This window comes from Miniopterus natalensis, chromosome 17 (assembly GCF_054644295.1).
Source record: "Miniopterus natalensis isolate mMinNat1 chromosome 17, mMinNat1.hap1, whole genome shotgun sequence".
Taxonomy (NCBI): domain Eukaryota; kingdom Metazoa; phylum Chordata; class Mammalia; order Chiroptera; family Miniopteridae; genus Miniopterus; species Miniopterus natalensis.
In genome coordinates, this window is record NC_142097.1 from 28,238,332 (window position 1) to 28,263,372 (window position 25,041).

The 25,041-nt window shown below is 39.3% G+C and overlaps 1 protein-coding gene across 4 annotated transcripts in view; it reads right to left on the reverse strand.

The window, feature by feature from the left end:
- Window positions 1-310: 310 nt before the first annotated feature.
- SPAG9 (sperm associated antigen 9) overlaps window positions 311-25,041 on the reverse strand; it is a 94,346-nt gene continuing 69,615 nt past the window's right edge. For 2 of the 4 annotated variants that reach the window (XM_087826213.1, XM_016203375.2), the window contains 17 exons: window positions 24,308-24,481; window positions 23,574-23,703; window positions 22,805-22,894; window positions 22,400-22,567; window positions 21,773-21,944; window positions 20,346-20,564; window positions 19,666-19,861; window positions 18,153-18,278; window positions 16,883-16,963; window positions 16,181-16,248; window positions 14,133-14,281; window positions 13,001-13,172; window positions 11,008-11,121; window positions 9,712-9,750; window positions 8,630-8,806; window positions 5,674-5,823; window positions 311-2,610 (listed from right to left, as the gene is read on the reverse strand). In XM_087826213.1, coding sequence (XP_087682339.1) covers window positions 2,495-2,610; window positions 5,674-5,823; window positions 8,630-8,806; window positions 9,712-9,750; window positions 11,008-11,121; window positions 13,001-13,172; window positions 14,133-14,281; window positions 16,181-16,248; window positions 16,883-16,963; window positions 18,153-18,278; window positions 19,666-19,861; window positions 20,346-20,564; window positions 21,773-21,944; window positions 22,400-22,567; window positions 22,805-22,894; window positions 23,574-23,703; window positions 24,308-24,481 — 2,341 coding nt within the window. In that variant the 3' untranslated portion in view covers window positions 311-2,494. The remainder of the gene's footprint in view (window positions 2,611-5,673; window positions 5,824-8,629; window positions 8,807-9,711; window positions 9,751-11,007; window positions 11,122-13,000; window positions 13,173-14,132; window positions 14,282-16,180; window positions 16,249-16,882; window positions 16,964-18,152; window positions 18,279-19,665; window positions 19,862-20,345; window positions 20,565-21,772; window positions 21,945-22,399; window positions 22,568-22,804; window positions 22,895-23,573; window positions 23,704-24,307; window positions 24,482-25,041) is intronic. The other 2 variants (XM_087826214.1, XM_016203376.2) reach the window with 1 other exon arrangement.

Sequence of the window (25,041 nt, forward strand, 5' to 3'; positions counted from 1 at the left end):
CCCTCCTGCAGGTCGGCAAGGCGGCCATCGGCAGTCTCCCGGGTTCCACCTCATACATACCCGAGCGTAGTAAAATGAGAAAATTCTCAGGAATCCTTATTTCTTCCAATAGGGGTAAACTTTTTTTATTAACATGGAGAGACAACTCCGTGTAGTGAAGCCTCTTTTCTGCCCTTGATGCGCAAGCTACAGGCAGTTCATACCAACCACTCTGCTGCTCGCAAGAAGCTTCCATGTTGGCATTTTCTTCCACAGTTGCCACCCTGACTAAAGTGAGCATTACAGGAATATAAACCTGTTTTTGGGGGGGGGGGGGGCGGGGCGGATAAAACAATCAGTAGAAAATATTTCGCTGAAATTACAAACATGAGGACAAGCCCTTAAAACAAATCGTACAGGCGTTTTGTAGTCCCAGAAGCTGATGATCAGGGCCACAGGCAACGACAGTTTTACAGATTAAATACCGACACACCCTTATTCCTTAAATTAAAGCCAGCAAGCTTAAAAGAGCAAACTGCAACCATTGTAACAGGTTTCTTTGCACTTCCCATCTTTAACTCCTGACTTCCTAAATTACATTCGGTCATACAAACTGTAAGACTGAACAGCAAATGGGATATGACTCTTGGGATTAAAATCCCCAAATACTTTGCTATATCTTTTTTTGTGAATTTATACAACATTCCCCAAAATATTTTAGAATGTGGGTTTTTCAAAGGTAAAAATGACTCCAATTTAAAATGAAATAAAAACATAGCTTATACGTTCTGGAAAAGAGGCCTAAGTTTTGGTGCACTGAAGAAAAGTACGTAGCTCAAGCAAAAACATTCTCCTTTTAATACAGCTTTTACCAAGAGTTTTTCCTTCTAGCCATCTAAAGGGGCTACCATTTTACTGTGTACACAATGTGCTTACAGACACACGTGGCCAAATGGATCCAAAGGCCTCCTCCAGCTCATTAAATCTCAAGTATTTGATAATCTAGCCTAATCCTGTATATATGTAAAAGATACTGGTGTACTTTTTACAAATATCTTTACACGACAGTTCAGAGGAACAATCTCTGGTACTTAAGAACACTTAGACTACTGAGACCTGTGTCTGCTTTCTTTTCTTTGATAGTCCTGATGAGGAGTCTTTATCCAACAAGTTTATATTTTTAAAATAGCTCTTAAATTCATATTTAGCTTTGCTTAAAGTGAGTAAAAAATGGTAAACACACATTTTCAAGAAGCTTGAAGGGAAAGAACTGCAGCATACTGGTTCTTAAAAACGTATTAAACAAGGAAATCAGTTAGATGCAGACTATTTTTAAATGGGCACTGAGAGTGAAAAGATGTCATGTTAACGTTCACTCCATGGTATCTTGGCTTTGTGGTCATGCCCTGCATAGCTTTCCTCTTTGAAGATGGCATTTTAATCTTGCAAGGGCATAAAAGCTCAAGTGTGTCATTTACATACAAAATATCAACTGCAAGCTGTTCTGTAGTTTTATACAGAACAAGAGAAAAGACCTTTTCTAATCAAATCCCTCACTCAGTCCACTAGGCCACATCCTATCACCACTACAGCTTTACTCGTATGAACTGGTTAGAGCAGCCCAAGGACAATTAGTAAATAGGTAGTTTTTTACATGAAAAAAACTCAGCCAACCACCACCATCTGCTGGTACAAGGAATCCAAACAATTTCCTTTTTAAAAAATCCTCCCATTGTTGATGCCTATCTTCTAAGCCTTATAAGTATAAACCTTTCAGACACATTAGTGTGAAAATGAGTAAAACTAGTCTCAAAAAAAAAAAAAAAAAAGCATATTCAGAGAAGCAGGCCTCATAAACTTAGAGCTCTAATAAGTCGGAAATAGGAAACATTTATTTAAATAGTGTAGTCTTAATTTCTTTAATATAAAACCCCCCCAATCTGATGAAAACAAAGTTTTTATATACCATATAAACAAGATTTTTCAGATTTGAAAGTGAAAGTGAAAGTAATTTACAGTTAGCTTTTAGCCCTCTCGGGACATTTAGATAAATCCTGATATTCCACCCAATATTAGTTTGTGTCAATTTTATAATACATTGGGTAAAACTTTACTATTGTACTTAATGGTACAGTTTCATTTATCAAGTGTTTCCATTAATTCCATTATTAGTGACAGCTAAAAAGTGACCCCATCAAATGAAGTGAGTGACATTCGCTGTGGCAGAATAAACCACATTTGGATTGCTTTCTAGAATTCACTAGTTTGTAGAAAGTAAACATTCTTTGATTTGTTCATAACATACTGAAATTGCCTAGAACACTGGTGCAGTAAATCAGCTAGTTCCTGTATTGTTGCGTTAAGACAGATTCTGTAATGTAAAGTTAACGGGGAAAAATGCTCACACATTATGTGGTGAAACTTATTTCACAAAGAGAGAATTAAATAAAGAGGCAAGGGAAAAGAAACCATGCAGAAGAGACAGCTTGCCCGTCTCCACCTGTGTCCCATGGGCTCACTCACTGCCATACATCACTTGCCACACTATCAAGTGACTCCTTTCCGCTCTGGCAACAGAAGGTTCAAGTGGAAGTTCCTCTCCCAGAAGTTCTGATTCTCCACCTTCATCACCTGGTGGGTGGATGATAAGGAGACTCGAGTTAGGCTGAGTGTGGAAAATGCAGGCTGCTGTGCATCAGGCATGATGCTCGTGGTCAGAGCACCAACAGCACACACACAACCTGCCTGACTCCTGTCGCAGAGAACACAGGGAGAGAAATGCCACGAACCGGAGTCCTCCTGCCTCACTTCCAAAAAGGGTAATTCACTTTCAGACCACATCGGTAACCGTGAACTCACTGTAGCATGTTGGAGATTCATCCCAATATGTCTGTATCCTAACGTTCACGCGAAATGGGAACTAAGAAGGCAAAGCTGTCCAATTCTGTATTTACCCCAAATGGCCAGTCTACTCTTGTCTATTTCAAACTTAGAACTGAGACTAGATGGCATTATGAATGTGAAAGCACGGGGATTGACCCCACAAACTAAACCTGTCAGACAGTGAAGTTCTCCAGTCAAAGGAATTGCCACAAGCACACGGAAACTCACACCATCTCCCTGCAGCACTAAGAGACGGCAGATTCATCACCTAATGTACTGGGGTTTCCTTCCCATCATTTCCAAGTTTAGGATGGGTAATGAATTACCAGTCATGGTGGAGATGAAGAAATGAGGCCAAGCTATAGGCAGACTAGAAGTCCTGATCAGACACTGCTCTCCCAAGGCCCAGTGTTAATACTCCTCTCTGCAGGGGAACATCTATTGGCTTTGCTGTTGCCGAGCAGGGTTATTCTGGCATAACCCAGTGACAACTCATCTAGTGGGACAGATTCTTCAGCAGAATCCTACACTTATAAAAAAGGAGCAAATTCTGATCTACTAGAATTCTGTAATGTGTCTCACCTGAATTTCAGCTGGGCATGGGAAAACATTGATAATGTCAACTAGAAACGGAGGTGGGTGGGTGGGGCTAAAAAAGTGCATTTCTCGTTGTAGGCCAAGCTCTCCTTTACCCAACCCCTAGTGGAGTTTTTAAAGCAATGTCCAACTGTGGAGAAGAGCATGCTTTAAGAGGCTCAAGACAAAATCCAATCTCTGAATTGAAATATAATCAAGTAGGTAGAATGTAAAAAATTAAGTTTAGGTTTTAAATTTTAAAAAGTTACAATGATAACGACATTAATTGGCTGAGACAAAAGATTGTTGGCATTTGTTTTTGAGCTGTCTTACTTTGAACTTTGAAGGTTCTATTTTTAAAAATTACCCTGTTTCCTAAGGTCTCTACATCCTACTTAATTAACCCATTAAAAATATGGGACTGCCCGGCTGGCATGGCTCAGAGGTTGAGCATTGACCTAGGATCCAGGAGATCGCATGATGTTTCTCTCTCTCTCTCTCTCTCTCTGAAATCAATAAAGATATATAAAAAAATAAATATGGGACTGTTTGGATCAATTTTTCACTGTTAATATATTACAGGAAATGAAAAAGGGAAAGAAACAAAAAGAATCAAATTGAATTTTTAAAAATTTACTATTAAAGTTTACCTATGCCTTAAGACAAGTCTGTTTTTCACGCCGGATTAACTACAGATACCAACAAACCTGGTTAAGCAATTTTTATGCTATTTTCAGAATCCACAATGGAAGGACTTTTTAGTGGAAATGGAAAAACCACACAGAAATTTTATTAACATGACATACTTCATATGGTTCCAACTGCACTGGTTTGCTGCACTCCGAAAATCACCCCAGCCCAGTGAAGTCCCTCTTTAAAAAGGAACTCGGCACCAACAGTCAACTATTTACACTTCCATTCTGGCTACTGTCAGCAGAATCAATCAATTCCTAAACTTAACATTAACACTCGCTTTAAAAATGTTTCCATAAGCCTATCAGGTATTCTAGAGTATAATGGTCACTGTCCTTTACATGACCCCGAATTTTATACCCCTTTTTATAGTATTCATAACTAAAAAGTATCTATCACTGGTCTACAACATTACATCCTTTAAAACTTTATGTTTAGGAATTTTTGAATCATGTAAATTTTAGGCCATTTCAAAGGATTCCTTCATTTATGGCAAATAAATAAATTTACGTCAGTGCTTTACAGTTTACAAAGCATCAACTCTGTGTTTTCTTTGTATGCCATGGGCCATTCTTTCTTAGAAAGAACCCTTCAGAAGCTCTAATGATTCTTTAAATTATTAATATAGGGTTCTATCCTAGAACCTCTTCTTTTAGCTCCGACATATTCTCCTTTGGTGAACTCATCAACCCTTGTGGCTTTTAGTACCACTGTAGGCCAACAGGCCCCAAATCCCCCCTCCTGAGGTCTAGAACCCTTCTACCCAAAAGCGCAGTGCACATCTTCCACCTAGACAACGCCCAGCTCCCCATGCTCTTCAAGGTCAACACGTCCAACACCAAACTCCTCTTTCTTTCCCTCCAAATCTGCTGCTGATGTTCTGACAGTCATCTCTGAGGATGTTGCTCACATCCTGTTATAGTCATGCACCTTATAATGATATTTTGGTCTACAACGAATCATATATATGAGAGTGGTCCCATAAGATAATGGAACTGAAAAATTCCTATGGCCTAGTGATGTCTTGGCCATCAAAATGTCACGGCGCAAGGAATTCCCCAGGTGTTCGTGGTGATGCTGGCATAAACAAACCTACTGTGCTGCCAGTCGTACACAAGTATAGCACATGATTAATGTTTACAAGGTGAGAAAGTGAACAAGTGAAATAAATTTTAATACAAACACTTTATAGAAGTATCCTTGTTCCTCCATTTTGCAGGTGAGGAAACAAGTTCCGGGAGGTGGAATGATTTGCCTATTGTCTTCTGACCTCCTAGCGTATGCTCTTCACATATAACTCAATATAGGACCAAACTCTGCTATTTCTAAAGTCCCTTCAAACAAAGCAAATACACTTTGGTATAAAAAGAAATAAAAATTTAAAAAAGGAAGGAAGGAAAGATATATAAAGTCCTTTTCCAAGTAAAGAATTCAAAGAAAACCCCTTAGAAATCATTAACAGAGTAGTTTCTTATTTACTATGTGTGAAAATCCAGGTCACAGAACACAGTGGAATCTGAGCTCCCAGAACCACGGACTTACCCATTCGGAAGTCAATGTAGCCCTCTCCTCCGCTGATGACAAGCATAGACTTCAAGGGTGTCTGGCTGCCAGGCTCCTGTGCAGATGCCCCTGCTTTGTCACCTGTCAGGTCTGTGCCACTACTGCCACTCTGTGGGCTGATAACTTGACCTGTTTATATAGGAACAAGTGAATACTACTTATCACAGATTGGGGTGGGGAGACTCATTTTTTTCTGAATATTTTCAGAAACTTGAACAAAAAGGTTAAGTATATCCTAATACAACCAAAGTACTGGGGATGCTAGAAGCCTCTGCATAATCAGAAAACATTAAGAGAGGTCCTAAGAGCCCAATTTGAGGATCTAAATGAAGCCATTTTGTACAAAAGCAGACATAGGTCCAAAATCCAGTATGAAATCTGTGTACAGCCAGGCTGGTGTTAGCTGCCTGCTTTAGACTTTTATAATCTACATATTTTGATCTGAGGGACAGTGGAAAGGTGTCTCTCCTGAGAGGGTACACGAACGTTTGTGTAAAAGACTAAGAAAAGTCTTCATCTTAAGCCTTCTGAGTTTGGAAATTCCTAATTAATATTTATATTTATTTCAAATCCATGATTTTCCTCTCATAGGTAAGAAAAGTATATCTTATTTTTAATTTAGGTTATGCAAATAAAGTTACTGGTAAATATGTCATTTGTTCTAAAGTGTAAGTGCTAAGGTGGAATCCTGTAGCGTGAAATGGTAGAGAGAGAAGCTGTCAAATATTATTCACACTATAATCTCTATGGCATTCCTCTTAGAAAGCTGACTGCACGGTATTTGTTTTTTCTTGGAGAGTCTGCTGTCCTTTGGTCAAACTGCAGAGACCATGCCCCTAGGACACAGCGGGACACAGTCCCATGATGTGACACACTTAAACATTAATTTACGTTGAAATGGGTAGGACAGTTTTATTCCCACAGTGCCTCACTAAGGCATTAGTCAATTCTACTCTGGAGGAAATCAGGCCTGCTACAGAAAACTGCTAGCAGGCTGCTTAGTTCTGCCACAGGAGAGGAGCGCAGAGGTATGCTGATAAGCCAACCTGAATGGTTTAATCCTTAGGGCCAACTGGTCAACAATGTTGACAATTCTACTTCCAGATTTATAACCAACAGGAAGGTCTTTCCCATATACACGAGAAGGTCTGCTGCAGCATTATTTTTAATAGAAGGGAGAAAAAAACCTAGAGGTACATCAATAGAATAGAGCACATTTATTCAGATATTTGAACCATAGTTAATTGAATGAACTAGGTTTTTATGTATAAACTTAATAAATCTCAAAAATGAGAAGTTGCAAAAGAATGTATATGTAACATAACATTTAAGTTAAATTCAAAACCACAAAATACTATATAGTTTATAGATATATCAAATGTAGTAAAAGTATAAAAACACTGGTGCGATAATGGTTACAGATGGAGGGGAAAAGGGAAGGGAATGGGACTGGAGGGATATAAAGGAGTCTCAAAGGGGACTCTATGACATATTTTTTCTTTCTTTGAGAAAGAAAGAAAACACTATTACTGGTTGTTCCATTTCTAGGAATTTATCCTAAGGAAATAACTATACAAATACATAAGATGCATGTTTCAGGCAACTCATTACGGTGTTGCTAAGGATACTGAGTAACTAGGGTAGCATGTGCCAGCCCTGCACTATGCACACTAATCATTTAATCTGTGGAACACCCGTGGGAAAAGAGGTGTGATGGTTAATTTTCTGTGTCAACTTGGCTATGCCAAGGTGCCAAGATATTTGGTCAAACTCCAGGCTAGATATTGCTGTGAAATATGATTAACATTCAAGTCAGTAGACTCCGAGTGAAGCAGATTACTCTCATAAGGTGGGTGAGCCTCATCCAATCATTTGCTGATCTTAAGAGAAAAAGATAGCTCCCCCAAGGAAGAGGGAATTCTGCCTCCAGGCTGCTTTTGTACTCAGCTGCAATAGTAACTTTCCTGGGTCTCCCGTATGCCAGCCTGGCCTGCAGATTTCAGATATGCCAGCGCTCATAATCACATGAGTCAATTCCTTAAAACAAATAAATCCAAACATCTCCCCTTTCCACCTGCCTCACCTCTCTCGCCCCTCCTCCCTCCTCTTGTTCTCTCTCGCACACCCTATTGGTTCTGTTTCTCTGAAGAACCCTAATTACTACACCCGGACACTATGTCCAATGCTACAGTTAGTTGGTGTGACAAAGTCACATTTGAAATTTGTCTAACTCATAAACTTGCCTCTTATGGGGGGAAAATTCAAAACATCGGTCCTGCTTACAGATGGTCAGTAACACCATGCTAGTGTTCTCAATGGACAGAATGTTTTTCACTGGACATCACCACTACCGCCTTTTATATCTAGGTGGTATTTTACAGTTCCCAAAGCACTTTCATTAATTTTTACAACAAATGAGGCAGGCAGAGAGCAGCTATTAATCACATCCACTTGAGATGAGGAAACAAGTCTCAGAGGTTAAGCGACTTGCTCAAAGTAACAGGCAGGTGGGAAGGTGGAGGCCCAGGCTCCCAGTCTGCTGCTCTTTGCCACAACACTGCCAATGGTACCAGGGCACATTCTCCATGTTTTCCTGCACAAAACCTTGACCATTTCTTTCTAGCAATCTCCTTTATTAGGCCGAGACCATTTTTGGTATTCTGCAGTGACAAAATAATACCACTGTTTTTCAAAAGCAAGCAGGCTTCTTAAATAAAAATCAGTAAGTTTGTTTTGGGGGGTGGAGGAGAGATTCCAAAACAATTTAATTCAAAATAACTCTACAGCGCTTTATTCCCACCTCCATTATAGAACGTTTCATATATCATAGTGAAATTATCTGTAATTCTAGTACTTAGCATTTGTGCAGGTAGTGGAACCAAGGGACGAGGAGAGAAAATGACACACAACTTCTCAACAGCATAATCTAACTCACCTGGGACGGCCACGAAGAATTTCACAGCATCCCGATGCCCATGGAAGCAAAGCTGTGCATGTGCCATTGAACAATAGGGTATAAACGTCCCTGGAGTCACTTTGTCACTGTTTTCATCACCATATACTCGGATCACACTTCCAGGCCGATTTCCCGGTGCTCCTGAGGTTTTATTTGCTGCAACAGAAAAACCAAATACAAATATTTTCCCCGAGAAAGCTGTAATGATGCAAGAGGTTACTGGTTAATCCTTATGATATTATCTAAAAGCTATAGCCAGCTGAGGTAAAACAAAGGCAGCGATGCCAAATCAAGACAAAGCTGGAAGGAGAGAGCATGCGAGTTATTCTAAGTACCTCAGTAAATGGAGGAGGGAGTTTGCCAGTCTAGCAAGAACTAAGCTTACTTTTTAAACATATCTAGTAATTTTTTTAAAAGTCATTTTAGTTAACAAAAGAAAACAGATTTGAATCTTAGGAATGTCTGTTTTATTTTGTTTTTGAATCCTCATTTTATTAAACTAACCAGTACATAAAGTAAATGGGCATATTTTTAAATAAAATTTTTATAGTTTATCTTCTGATTTTTCTCCCCCGTGGTAAGACTACCTCCCTGGAGGGGAGTGGTAAAAAGCTGTGGTTAAAAGGATCCGGCCACTACAATAGAGTAACTTTTATTGACACCAGACCAATGATTTGTTGGAATGTTTTAGAATGACCAGACTCACAAAACATCCCCATTCCATGGGCCAGTAAATGAATGAAAGAAACATGACTGGTAACAAGAGTAAACAATGTAGATTAATGACAGTTTTAAGAGACGTTTCATGTTTTTACTGGAAGGAAAAAAAGTCTGAAAGAAAGTTCAGCTGCAACAAAAGATGATAAACAGAATAAGCCGCTGAGCAGTAGTTGGGTGGCCATGTAACAGATGTCAAAAACAACAAAAAACACCTGCTGCGATGCAGTGACTGCAAGTGGTTGACATTTAGAACATTCAGGAGGGCATCTAGAGATGTGAGAACAGCCTCGCAGTGGCCATCAGAAGCCAGGAGGAAGAGTGGGTTCAGGATCTGCACTTACCCCTCAGCCCCAGTAAACGTCCCTGGTGGAGGATTACAGCTACAGTGAGAGAGGAGGAAAGGGGACATGGAGAGGTGCACGACAGGGGGAGAAGAATTACTATGAGCCACCACTCTCAGGGTCTTCCATTTGACAACTTGGAGCCCAAAGCTCTTAACCAAATCCAACTTGGTAAAATACCAAGTAACTACTCAAAGTTCTTACCAAAGCCTCTCTACAATTTCTCTGGCTCAAAAAACACAATTTGATTTACTGTGATTTTGTTTTTCTCAATCCTAAAGCAACTTCAGTGCTTCATGATTTAATAAGAACTTAATGGGGAGTATTTCCTGAATGCTTATATTCCCCCCCCCCCTTTTTTTAAAAAGAAATCCTGTTCAAAATAACATTGTTAAAATGGAAGTCACTTTTATAAAGAACTGAATGAACTCTGGGGAATCCAAGGATCTCTTAGAATATAAGTGGTCTATAAGACTTATAAGTAACTGATTAAGAACTTAGGATCTTTAAAGGCTCCAGATATACCACCTTCCAGTCCCCTTCCCTTCCCCTGAAAAAGGCAGGAGGACTCTGAGGTGTTTCTTCATTAACTTATTTTATGGGCTTACAGCACTTGTTTTCAAACCATTCCCTGCCCGTGAATTTTGCAACACAAAAACACTTATTTAATGAATGATCAATGTAATGGAACATAATGGGAGAAACACACAATGTATATTTTGTTCACAAAAATAATAATAATGGAACATAATATAAAAAACATACAATGTACACTTTGTTCACATTCTTTTCAAATACAGGATAGATGACTTGTCTGCATCATAAGGAAGGGCTTGCTAACCTGAGAAACTTCTCCCAGACTTTCTCTAAACCCTGAGTCAGCCAAAGGGAACATCCTAAACTAACTGCCGGGGAGATCTGAGAAACCAGGATGAACACTAGCAGTGTTTCTGGATACTGGTGTAATACAGCGGCAAGAAAAATGGACTTCGATATTTATTTCAAACAGGAAGCAGTACTGTTATTCCCGAAGTGAGAAAAAAAGCTTCTCAGAATGAAAAACTTCTAATTATAAATACTGGTCCTGATACATGGGAACTGTTATTTGCTACAGTTCATAAGTTGCATAGAAAGAGTGAAGGAACAATAGTTAGCTCTCCGCCACCAGCTTGATTTTCTGAATCACCAGAGTTGCCAATACCAGAACAGTTCCTTCTGCCCAAATTCAGGACACGATCATTCCCTGCAACTCTCCAGTCTGCACAGTGACAGTTAGGTGAATGAAAATATACTTACTTTCTGTCAGTGGGATGGAGATAATGACACCATTTCCTGTCCCCACCCACAAACGATTGCAAGACACCATAAGAGCTGTGATCCTCACAAAAGAGAAGCCCAGTTTTCCAGTACCTGCAAAGCGGGGAGGAAAACATTTCATTAAGAAACTAGAGCAGATAATGTTTTAGGTTCTAGGTCCCTCAGAGTAGTGGGTTAATATAACAGAGAGGAAGTGTGGCCAGAACTAGTGGGCCGTTTCCTGAAGGAAGGCATCAATGCAAACTCTCATTTGCCTTTATCGCCTATCTCACAATTCATGCTTAATGGGAAAAGAAAATTCTCACATTATCATTTAGAAGGAAGACACTGTGGCTCAGGAAATATGACACAGGATTTAATCAGGAAGCTGCAAAACCAAAACACCAAACAAAACAAAAAACCCTCAATAAAAACTGTTTACTAAATCAGGATATCAAATGTCCTTCAAGTTTATATACTGAAAGAGTTCTGGTTTGCCTTGAATGTCTTTGCACAGATAAAAACAATCTTTGCTGGCAAAACTTACATGCTTTCCTCATTCACATATACAGGTTCCATGGCAGTCTACAAATTTTAAGAAACCGCAGGCATGTAATTTAGGGAGAATCAATGCACTTTTTTTTCCAAGGGAATTTTTACACTGATCTTATTTTCTGGGATTTAAGAGGCAAAAATATTAAACAGATAATACATTTAAAACAAACAGCCTTTAGTCACTCAAGTTTTACTTGTAAGAACTGAGAGTATGATTATAGAATCACAGTGTTAGAAGGAGTCTTAACTCTATTCAGAAATAGTCTTAGAACCTTCATTAGTCTAAACCTATGGTCAAAGTCCATCCCTGCAATGAGTCTGTCTATGTGAACATACACCTGATTCCAGGGAGGGTACATAGCTATCATCAGGTTTTCTGAGGGCAAAGACCCTGATAAGGTTAAAAACCACTGATGCAGCTCAACCTCTCCTCCTAAAGGCATCATTAATGGCATCCCTAGTAGTCATATAGCTCTGCATTAGGAGCAGAAAACAAGCCAGAAGCGGTCCCCGCCCTTCACCAGGCTTACAGTACATGGGGGAGAGGGGTATAAACAAGCACCACATAATACCAGCGTAGCCACGATGACAAGGCCTTAAAGAAAAAGCAAGAGGACCTAAACAAACTGGGAGGGAAGAGGAGGCCTCTCCTGGGTGTGACGCGTAAGCTCTGGTCTGAAAGCCAAGTAAAAGGACCAAGAAGGACTTCTCAGGCAGAGGGCACAGCATGCGAGGGCCCCGAGATGGGGAGGACATGTGGAGTTTGAGTCAGTGTGGGTGGAACAGAGTGAGTGAGGGGAGTGGCCCAGCCACTTCAATTCCTCTGGTCACATCACAAATGCCACCTCACCTAAAGGCAGTAATATTCTAAAAGTGGCTGGGCTTACATAAGAGGAAGTGGCGATACTGCACGTTGGTTACTATGCAGCACATACTGGAATGGAAACGGAGGCCAGTTAGGAGGCTCATGGTTACTGAGGCAGGAACAGATGGTGGCCTGGCTTACAGGGCCGGGGCCAGAGATAAAGAAGTAATTGACTGAAGATATTTTTGGAGGCAGCCCGGGCATGGCTCAGCGGTAGACCATGGACCTAGGGTCCAGGAGATTGGGGGTTCGATTCCCGGTCAGGGCACATGCCTGGGTTGCGGGCTAGGCAGCCAATCAAGGACTCTCTCATCATTGATGTTTCTATCTCTCTCTCTCCCCCTCCTTTCCTCTCTCTGAAATAAAGATATGTTAAAAAAAAAAAGAAGATATTTTTGGAGGCAGACTTATCAGTTCCCCACAGGGTAGACGGAGTATCTGCCTGACACTTTCACTGATAAGAGCTCACTATTCCTCAGGCAACTTATTCACTGTTTCCACCCAGCATTTGAGAACATTTAAAAAGAAAACATTTTCTTTAATTGACAAAAATAAAATGCTTTGGAAGCTTACCTAACATCTTGCTTACATAAGGCTCAATGTCCACATCCTGCAGATGCTGGTAAGTGTGTGCATGATAGAGACGGAGAGTAGAATCCAAACGAATGGAGACCCACACACCGTCACCTACCCACGCAAGCTGCCGCACCTGGCTCTCCTTCCTGGGATGTGCATCAAATGATTTCTAGGAAAGATTGGTCAATCACAATGTTACTTTTGTTATGTAGGAGTTTGTGTTTAAGAACTGTGCTAATCTGCACAAAAATTTGGCAGAATGTATATTAAAAGAGGAGCCTAAACAGTGGTCACTAAATACGATCATTCTTCTCTACACAAAAGCTCTTATCCCGAACTGAAAACAAAATGAAGGACCAAGAACTAAAAGATGCTGGACTGTAACGCTGTAAAGGTGACTCACGTACGGAAGCAATGCTGGCACACGCATGCCACATGTCAGCGTTCAACAAAAGCACTTGATCTCAAGATTGTGTTGGGTTGCAGAGATATACATGAAGTGAGATCCTATTTATAATTAAACAAAAAGGAACCTGCACTGCTGCGTGTGTATATATATCTGCAAATAAGAAAAATAAACACCAAATGGTTCACTTTGGGACTTTTAGGTAAGGGAATGACAAAGGGAGGAGGAGACTTTTCACCTTAAAATTTTCCTACTTTAAGTTTTCTTTAAAAAAAAAAATTAGAATTTATACATTGCTGCAAAACTTTTTTAAAGAAAGCAATGCTGAGAGGTTCTTGTTTTTACACAAATGCTTGCTGCAACCTTATTTCTAGGTCTCTGACACACACACATATGGATTTGCATAAATACATACGGGGAGGCTGAGACGTGGGGCTCCTCCTTCCCCACGACCTGCACGTAATTAAACAAACCAAGAACTACACATTCAAACAATACACACAGGCACCTAGAGGCACTCAGACACATATTTAAACATATGTGTGTTAACCCTGTTCCTTAAAACACTTCCCACCCTCATAGCCAAAAGTGGCCAGATGTCATCAATGTATCACTAAAACACACAGATTCAGGAAACAGCTTCTGAAGAAGCTGAAAATAAGTAGTCTTAGAATCTGCAGAAAATACAAATTCAGTAAGTAGAGACAACATGGGTAAACTTGCCTCGATTTTCATGGCCTTTGGCTGAACCACATAGATTTTGTTCCGATAGCCACACCAGACTTTGTCATGTACCACAGTCATGCATCGGATGGAATGGTGAGGCCGCCCAAGATCTAACAGGTGATAGTTTGACAGATCCCACTGCCCATCTTTAAAATAAGAGACAGATGTTTAATTATTGCATACCACCTTTTACTGAATTTCAACACAAAAAACATTCTACTAGGGTGTACAATTAAATTTATTCATGAAGTACCCCCCAATACTATGTATTCTGTGTATCTTTTACTTGCAGAAACTGAGTTCTCTTATTCTATAAAGTGCAAAGTTAGAAGAGACCTCAAAGGTCTTCGGCCCAACCTGCCACCCAACACCTGGACAATCATGCTCTCAAGAGCAGTGATTGATAATGTCAGTTATAAGTTATCTGTTTATAATAATATTTTTAAAATTAGACGGGATTAAGATTATTTTGTGGACATACCTATCTCACTCGGTTGCCTTTTGACATATTTTTTTGGGTAAGTCAAGGGCAACTTTAGGAGTCATGTGTACTATAATTTTAGTGTTGACAGAATACAAATGAGACCAACCATGGGAAGCTTGCTTTGCTTGAATAATTTTAGGGAAAGAAAACACCACCTCACAAAGTAGCTGTTCCATTTTCAGAAAGCTGTAATTGACAGAAAAACATTCCCCACACCTGGCTAAAGTCTGCCCCCTCAAAAGTAATCACCCATTAGTCTATAGCTTTGCCCAACGGGAACACAGAATCCAGTACAACTTCTTTGTTCCATGGCTTCTCCTTTCAAACCCAAGCATTCTTGGCACATGTTTATGGAGCCTTCATTCTAACTCCTCTTTGTCCATTCAACATAATTTTGGATTCAGTTTACCAAAACATTTACTTCCATTTTCCCCTAGGCTCTTCCACTTAACTTACTAGCTATCACTAAAACACTTTGCCTCAGTTTCCCCGTTTATAAAATGAGGATGACAGTAGAAACCCCCTCATAAGGGCATGAACAAGGTAAAACAGAAGACTTTCCCTCTTTTTGTTATGTGGTCATCAACCAGCTTTCTCTAGGTACTGGTCAGTCACAAACCCACCTAAATATTCTCCATCGACCTCACATTTCTTCAAGCCCAAAGGGATATGAGACTTGGGGAAAGCCTTGTCAAAAGCTGAATTTAGTGTATCTACTTTTTTATAATAGTCCCCTGATCTAGTAATCTTGCAGGTAGGAAATGAAGTATCATTTCAGGTTGATACATGTACCAAGGAGTTATGAAGTGTTACATGTTCAATTCCCTTAATTTAATTCACTCAAGTCAGGTTTTCTGATACCATCAGTGCTCTGCCTGCAGAAACACTGGTTTCAAAGGGGAAGAATATAGCCCACCGGGGCGTGGCTCAGCGGTTGAGGGTCGACCTAGGATCCAGGCGATCGGGGTTCAATTCCCGGTCAGGGCACATGCCCGGGTTGTGGGCTCGATCAATGACTCTCTCATCATTGATGTTTCTATATCTCTCTCTCCCTCTCCTTTCCTCTCTCTGAAATCAATAAAGATTTTTTTTTTTTTTTTTAAAGGGGAGAATATAAATAACATGACATGAAAATCATTAAACTTTACCCAATTAAAAATTATTTTTAAATACCCAATGTAAGTGCATGCAATGTAATTGAATGTAAGTAGTATTTTTTAAATACCGGATAAAAGAAAACATATCCTCTCACTAAATTTCTCCCAATTAAAAACCAGCACCTCCGTATGACATTATGTGCGAGAGCTGTGAAATGCTAAACTGTTTGCTCATTATGGTAAACATATTTTCACTGAGGAATACTATTAATGCACACCTCTGGGCAGGCACTCACATATTTATTGTTGTCATATATTGTTACTATTCAGTTTAAACCTTTATTCTTTCTTCTATTAAGCATCATTTCTTTAAAACATAAGAAACCAACATGCTTGAAAATGCTTCTGCAAGACATTTCCTCCAATTAAGAATATGCCCAGGTTACAGATTCCTAATAACTCACCAACTCCTCTGTGAAAGATTGCAAGGGTGCCATCAGCCAGGGCCACTAACACAATTCCTTTCACGTGTCTGCGAACAGGAAAGAGGATTTCAGACCTCTCCATCGGGAATACAGAAGGGACCATCTACACTGAACTAGTTCAGAAGCTCTCAGAGGGCCAGCACATGACAGATGAGGGAGCTCACATCAGAACCTAAGTGAGCCGCTCTTCTCTTCATTGGGAAAGCCTGCTATAGAAATGTCAGCTGAACTCAATAAACAGCATGTGTGGACCCCAGATGTTCACTATCAGGCACAAACTCCTCCTCTCATCACAGACTGTTGACAAAAGGTCCACAGACCAGAGACACACACTCTGAGTGGAACTAACAGAGGCAGCTCTGTCACTTAGGAGACAAACTGACTTTCAACAGTCAGCACATAGAAAAGTTCCAGTAAATGCCTTAGTGAACATATTCAGAGTATAAAGAATACTCTAAAACAAGTATTAACAGGTACTGACTGGTTTCTCCCCCAAGGTACTAAGGCACTCACAGCATGGTGAGGTTTTAATCTCACCCAACTTCTCTAATTCTATAAAGGTAAAAAAAGGCTGGATTCTGATTTAGTCACGAAGTACATGTTAGCTTTAATAGTCTTAAAATCTAGTTTATACCAAAATATAGTATTTTTAAAAGGAAGAATTTCTAAAACAAAACTTACACAATACTGAGAATCGAATCTTTAAGTTTAATAGAATGGAGACATTTCCTCCACTGGGCTACAGATGAATGGACATACAAACTGCAAGAACAAAATCAAGACTGGTAAGGCATAGAGAACATCAAGTCATTGCTCATCTCTAATAATGACCACAAAGCTCCTTCAGGGGGAAGGAGGAGTAACATACACATTTCAGGAAAAAAACAATGAGAGCACAGGTAGGCCTAGGGCAGAGAAACAGGCTGCTAAAGCAAACAGGAACATGGAGAATAATGCAGGGGCAGTTTGCTTCAAGTTACCCCACCCTTCAGAATCCTTGGCAAAAATCCTTTTAGAAAACGATCTTACTCTTCTACTAGACTGAACTACAACTTTGTGATGACAGCCCTCCACTTATCTCAGTACAGTCTGCGAGCTAAAAGTGGTTTTTACATGGTTGGAAAAAATCAGAGTATTTCATGACATGAGAAGTGTATGAAATTCACACTTCTGTGTCCATAAAGTTTTACTGGAACACAGCCCCACTAACCCACTTACATATTATCAATGCAATGGCTGCTTTTGCACCACAACAGCACAACTGAGAAGTTGCTACAGAGATCATACAACCATAAAACCTAACATATCTTTTATCTGACTCTTTATGGAAAAAGTTTGCCAGCCCTTCATTTTATAGTATTAGACCCCTGTGGAGAAGACACACTATGACCTTGCTTAACCATAGGAAATGTACAAGTCTGTAAGACCCTCACACTACTAGAATGCGAGCAAATCACGAAATAATATTTGTTATCACCTTCTAAGCTTTCCGACTGATCTGTCCTGGTTTTCCTAGTAACTCTACTGAAAAGGTATGTTTGGTTTTGGGTCTTCCTGCAGCCAAATGCATTAGTTTAATCCTTGGTATTTCCTGAACAAACTCTAGCCTACATAAACCTTCTATATATGCATCAATAATTCTGTCTCTGCTATTCAGGATCTTCTATTTCTGGATCACCCAGATTTAAAAATTTTATTAACCTGTTCTTCCAAGAACATTATATAAAGGGAACACTGTGACAGAGAAACATATGGTTTACCATTCAGAACCAATGCAAGTCCAGTTTATGAGACAGTTGCAATATAATCTCAAAATTTATGTGTATATGAAATTCTTTGCCCTAATATGTACTTTGTTTGTAGTTATATGTAGGACATTTTACTTAAATTCTGATTTCAAAAGGAAAGCTAAAAGACTAAAGATACTCTAATATTAAGAGTTGGCACCTACCAGCCATTTTGAGCTCCAAGCCACATAGTTGGTAAAAGGCTACTCATTTTCTGGGCCTCTTCTCTCACCAGGTCTTGTTCGTTTGGCAACACTGATATTTGATCTTTATACACATCTGAGTCATTACTGGGAAAGGTGGGACAAAAGGAAAAACAGCTGAGTGTGCTCAGTTAGTTTTCAGGAATTGGTCATTTCCACACTTTAGTTCACAGTTTAAGAAAAAAGATCAAACACAAAAATTCCAGAAAAGCCAAAGTTAAATGCTCACAATAAATATTTCAACAAATGTACGAGAAGAACATTAACATACTAGGAGGACCAAGTTGCAAATAGGGAGTTAAGAAGTGCTAATGAAATACAGCAGTGAGTCCCCAGATTACAATCACAGGTCTCCCTCACGCTTACGGTGCATTTTATAAGTTTTTTAAAGGAGAAAAGAGGAAGGAACGATGTTTTAGAACCACACCCATACTCACAAAGGAGGGCAAAATACAGGGTTTTCTCAAATACATTAGTAAGCTTGCATTCACCAAGCCTTCTTTCTCTCAGACTGTCACATGTAATAGAGATTATGACTGGTTATCAAATTCAACACAGACAGATAAACATACTAATTCTAAAAAGATGACTTTATTCTTTTTTTTTTAAATTGATCTTTAGAGAGGAAGGTAGAGGGGGAGGGAGAGAGAAACACCGATGTGAGAGGGAAAACATCTATCAGCTGTCTCCAACACGCCCCCTACCGGGGACCGAGCCCGAAACCTGGGCTGTGCCCTGACCGGGAATCGAGCTGGCAACCTTTCGGTGCACGGGATATGCCCAAGCAACTGAGCCACACCAGCCAGGGCAGGACTTTACTCCCACATTAACAATGAAATGTTAAGACATTTTGGTTGTTCTATACACTTAGAGGAAAAATATTAAATTGTAAAAAGAATCCAGTTTAGATAAAACCCTATCAGCTTTCTGTAAGACCTAGAGTAGGAAAGAAAGAAAATTAAAGCATTCACTAAATGGACCTAGATTAACCAACCTTTTCAAGAAAGAGCCTAAAACAAACTGTTTTTTAATAAAATGTTTGCCAGAAAACTAAACTCAAATAGGTCATTCAAGCCCACATGGGAAACTGAAATAATGGCCAATTTCACTGAACTAGAGTGGGAGTGAAAGTGGGGGTGGGATTAAAATAGCAAGAATTATTAATAGAACGAAAGACAGTGAGCACGACAATTAAAAAAAAATCATTCTAGAGGAGAAAATGACCAGGAAGATTCTAATACATTTTATAAACAAGACTTTTTTCTTAAGTTGGAAGGAAAAGAGAACAAATTGGGGGAAATAGCCAGAGAGAATGAAGACGAAGGAATAACTGAAGACAGTGGGAATAAGTAATAACACCTAAGTCTGCCACAACCATGCCAATTAGTGGGAATATGTGGCTATTTGAGGTTATTTTGGTTCCTTTAATGTGTGCACTAATACGGTTTCCTAAATTGGTGACCCATTTGGATACCTTGATTGGTACACTGGTGAGAGGTCTTCTGGGATTTGAACTCCCAAAGGATCTGTAAAGACGTGCTCTGTGTACACTCCAGTTTGGGAGACGTCCACGGTGTCTTCAGCTGACCCAGCATTGCCTTCTGTGGCTTCAGTTGCTTCTTCTGCTGTTGGAACATTTTCATCAATCTCACTACTCTCTGCTTCCTTTTCTAAAAAATAAATAAAACATGCTAACCATTCGGAGTTCGAACTTTTCTCCCAATTATTTCCTTGCACAAACCCTCGCTAGAGAATTCCACTCCACCCTCCTCCTCTGCGCTGCATCATGATATTAAGAAGTCATGACTTCACAGCATCTTCTTTAAGTTCTTTGATTCTTATTACTTCAAGATCTATCCCGGCCGGCATGGCTCAGCAGCTGAGCATCGACCTATGAACCAGGAGATCATGGTTCGATTCCCAGTCAGGGCACATGCCCAGGGTTGCAGGCTCGATCCCCAATAGGGGCATGCAGAAGGCAGTGATCAATGACTCTCTCATCATTGATGTTTCTATCTCTCTCTCCCCCTCTCCCTTCCTTTCTCTGAAATCAATAAATATATATTTAAAAATAGTAATAAAGTAAGTCCATCATGAAGCATCTGGAATAGGCTCAGATGCTACACAAATGGTATGTAAGGAGGACAGCTATACCTGGTGGCCTTTCTGTCACTGGAGAAGCACCGTTGGTACTAGGGGGGGTGGCAGCTGCTGTCACACCTTCTGCAGAACAACCAACCACTGTGATGCCTCCCAACAGGCTGTCTGTCTCTGCTGAGCTATTGCTTGTCATGCTTCCAGATAAAGATGCTTTGTCTACCTGTCCAGATTCTGAAAGCTCTTCTCCTGCAGGGTAGTCTGTCTCTCGTGCTCCTAAAAACACAGATAAACCTTCTTTTAATGCTAAGTGAACTCAAATAACTAGCATTTTCTCCATAAAAGCAACTAAGGTTTGAAATAAGAGTGTACAGATAAGACAAATAGTTATTTGAATATACTGCCAAGACTGTAGCTTTAAATTTTTTTAAACTAACCTTCACAAAGTAGACAAGTACCTTTAAAAATAAAGATAATATTTCTATTAACACAAGCATAAGAAAACATGAAAATGTCAGAAATGATGCTTCTGTTCTTAATATGAGCTCTCAGGAAGCCACCTAATGAGGTTAAAACCAATGAATCTAATGATATCTAATTATATTTGCTATTTGAAATATAGACTTCTGTCCACCACTATTGAAAATTAATCACCCTAAATGTATACAGTGCTTTAAGTATTAATAAGGCATTTAAAAACTAAGCATTTGCAATATAAAGATAAACCTTTTCAGTTTTTTTTTAATTTAGAAAGCTGTTTTTATTCTTATCACAAAGTTTCTTATTGTAATTAAATATATATATGTAGTAATAAAATTTGCCATTTTAAGCATTTTTAAGTGTACAATTCATTGGCATTTACAATGTTGTACAGCCTTCAAAACTGTCCTTGTCTAAAACTTTCCCATCACCCAAACAGAAAAGCTGCACCAATTAAACAATAGTCCTATAACCCACCTCCACCCCTGCTGCCCCTGGTAATCTCTGATCTACTTCGGTCTTCATGTATTTGCCTTGTCTAGACAGCTCATATAAGTGGAATCATACAATATTTGTCCTTTTGTGTCTGGGTTATTTTACTTAGCATAATGTTGCTAAGGTTAATCCAGGTTGTAGCATGTATGAGAATTTCTTATGTAATAGTCCACTGTGTGGATATATCACAAATCTCTTCAATTTTTAAACCAATGTTTTAATACCATGGATTTAATCCAAAACTTTAGAAAGCTTTCCCTTACTAATCAATCTAAATAACCCCTTGTGCTCTGCCTTCTAGTCATCTTCTAATATCACTACACTATTTAATTTTCTCCATAAAATCTGAAAATATCAGGTTTAGTCATTTGTTTCCAGTTTATTTTTGGTCTTCTCCGAGTAGAACATAAACTTCCTGAAGTGGTGCATAACTATATCTCCAATAACCAAATTAGGTCCTGCAAAGGAGGTGCTGATGGTGGGAAGAGAGGGCCACAGCTCACTCTTACCTGGTACACTTGCTATACAGAGAACGTGGGAGTTGCAAACAGTAAAACTGTCTAGGATGTTGCCTGGTTGAACAGCATCAATAATGATAACTTTTGTAGCTGAATGAGTACTGGTACAGATCCAGACGAGACTAGATAATTCTTCCTGATTTTTTAACTCTTTCTGCTGTTCCTGCAGAGGAAAAGTAAAGAAATGAATGTTTAAAATGGTGTATGTGCAAACAGTCATAAAGCTGTGCTATCACAGTCAAGGGTAATATTATTTCAAGTTTATTTTCAGATTATTTGGAAGGCTGAAAATATAACTACCTTTCCACATTAATCAGCAGACTAAAAACTAGCAGTTAAAGCAGATCAGTGACAAAAATGTTCTGTGTCTTGACAGTGACAGTTGTTACACAGGTGCATACATTTGTCAAAACTCTGAACTGTACACATTTCAAGGATACACTTAACTGTATGTAAAACATACCTCAATAAAACTGATTTTGGAAAGAGAGAAAGGGTAAGGAAGAGGCAAGGGCACAGTAATCCCAATTAGAAGTTGAACCCAGAAGTAAGTTTTGGACCAATGAACTAAACTAATAGTCTCAGACACCAGGGGACAGTGTTAGTGCACACACTTGCCTTCAGTTCCTGATCCAGCTTGTCTAAACTACTCTGAGATGCACTCCGCTGCTGACTGCCTTCTGCATCCAAACCAGCAACATCCTTGTAAAATACACTTGCTCCAACAACAGAACCACCGTCTCTGGTCTTCCCACCAGATAAATTGACTCCAACAGCACACCACAGCTTTTAGGGTTAATAAAAAGGCATTGAGTCACTTTCTCAAAAAATATTCAGAATTTTCCAGATTTTCTTTAACAGTCTAATGATTATAAATATAGGTTTTTAATATTCAAAGTACCCCAGTCTAAAGCTACAAGTAAATCATCCGATCCACAAAAGTAGGATTTAACTTTTTTGGTTTAGAAAAAAAATCCACCCAGATTTTAGGAAGTAGCTTCTTTAACTTGAAAATTAATTTACCTTCATTGATGCATCTTTTTCATCTAGAGGTCTGAGATAAACAGGCACGGGTAAATTTTTCATCTTATTTTCCCCTTGACCATTGGTTACCTAATAATTGGGGAGGGGAGAGAAAGACACATAGGTTAGCCTCACCAAAAGTGAACTTACAGCACCACTGAGATATGGGCCAGTACTGCTGTTCCAGATTTTCTCTTTGAAATCAAGTTGAAGTTAATTTTGTCATTCTTATTTGTAAACTGAGAAAATCAAGTGGCAATTAAAGAAAATAAGATGCTATGAAATCTCAGAAAACAGACTAATTCGCATATGCGTGGGAGTGGGAGAGAGGGAGCATGCGCTGAGTCTTCTGGGAATGGGGAATATGGGGCAGACAGGCACAGTTCCTGAAGACCTGAACTGAATTTTAAGTCAGCAGGTGAAAGGCTCCATGCCAACGGCTTCTTAACACTTTTAAACAATAGGTGCTGTTTTTCAAAAAATGAAATCTTCAAATATTAAAACAGAGCTGGATACTCAAGTTCCATGCACTCGGCCACCTCCCGTTGACCCCCTCCCTCCTCACAGACGCAGAGGCATTTCCTTAGAGCTCCCGGGCTATGGAAAACAGCCCCAAACCCATTACCCTCAACAATTCTCTAAATGGGCATCAAGTCCAAGCAGCTTGAGATGAGTGGGTTTGGGGTGTGATTTCTGATTCCTTCCTGCCCAGCCACACTCCTGTCCCCTGCATTTCCCACTGTATGCTCTTACCATGCTCACACATTACCTGTTTGTACTTCTGAGGCAGGCTCCAGCCAAAAGCCTGCACTCTCCCATCTTCCTTCTGAACATGTGCCTTTACCTGGCGATACTGCTCTCTCTTTTGTTCTCTGCGTGAGGCTAAACTAGCTTCGGTTCTAGAAGGAAAACAAATGCCCTTTTTAAATTAAGTGAATATAATAGCTCTCCTGCTAAAATAGTAAAAATAACCACCTAAAAATTAAAATTACATGATTTCGAATTCATTTACTTCAGATTAAGATTTCTCCTTTAAAAGTGTTGTACCAAAGCTGGTCTTTTAAAGTTAGACAGTGAATCCTTATTTCAATGGCAGAGAAACTGGGGCTCTAAGAGGTTCATGCACCAAGCTCATGTACCTAATGAGAAGCAGAGTCAGGATGAAAAACCAAGTCCTTCTTACACCAAAGGAAATGTTCAAACATTTAGGATAAAGGTTTATATAAGCCTTTAACTTTCTATTAATATTTATCAATGTGGTCATACCAGAAAAAGGAGATATTAAAAAAAATTCCTTCTTTATGAAAACTGAAATGCAATTTTCCTAAAAGGAATTGACTACAAGTAATTTACTAACAATAGCCATGTTACAGAGTCTGTGTGTAGATTTATCTGAACATTTACAGCTGATCTGATAAATGGTGAGAGTATTTTGGAACTGCTAACTTACTGAGGGCACATGTTAACTTACTGAGGGCACAACATGGTCTGGAAAATACTTACTCTTCGCTAAGGAAGTCAAAGGCTTTGGACTTGTCCCCAGGGAGCTGAGATAAGGTGCTGCTCCTTTTCTTGACAGAAGGAGTAACGTGAGAAGTGGGTGCATTATACTTCAGATTAACAGGTGGTTCGGGTTTCTTAGTAGTATTACTTGAGGAGCTGAAAAGTCGGCTGAAACTAAAAGGAAAAAATTGAGTGTGTATGTATGTTTATGTATGTAATACATGCACTGTAAAAAAACCACACCCACAATTTTCCACAAATTCCAGAATGCTTTTACAAGGTAGTGAGTTAGAAAGTGGCAAAAAAGTTTTTTATAGTCACACAGTGCAGCCTTAGCAATAACTCATAGCCAAACACAGACATTTGGGAAAGAGAAACTATGGCTTAGCCTTGCAGATCCCTGTTCTTTAATTAGCAATTCCCAGAATGAAAGGAAGCAGCTCTGAAGTACCGGGAACTGCTTGTAATGAAAAAATAAAAGAAGATGGCTCCTTTAGCTAGCTCCTACTTGGTGCCATGTAGTGGTTGTTAAACAGCAAGGTTATGGCTGCATGGCTTGAACAGAAGCCTAGTACGCCAGTTCTAAAAATAGTTACAACAAATACTAGAACACGCATTACCATTTTAACACACATCTTGTACATTTTCTTATTACATTCAATTGAATATTTTCACATCCACCCCCCAAAAATATCAATACTTCCATTAAATAGCAGATTTACCAAAAAAGGGTA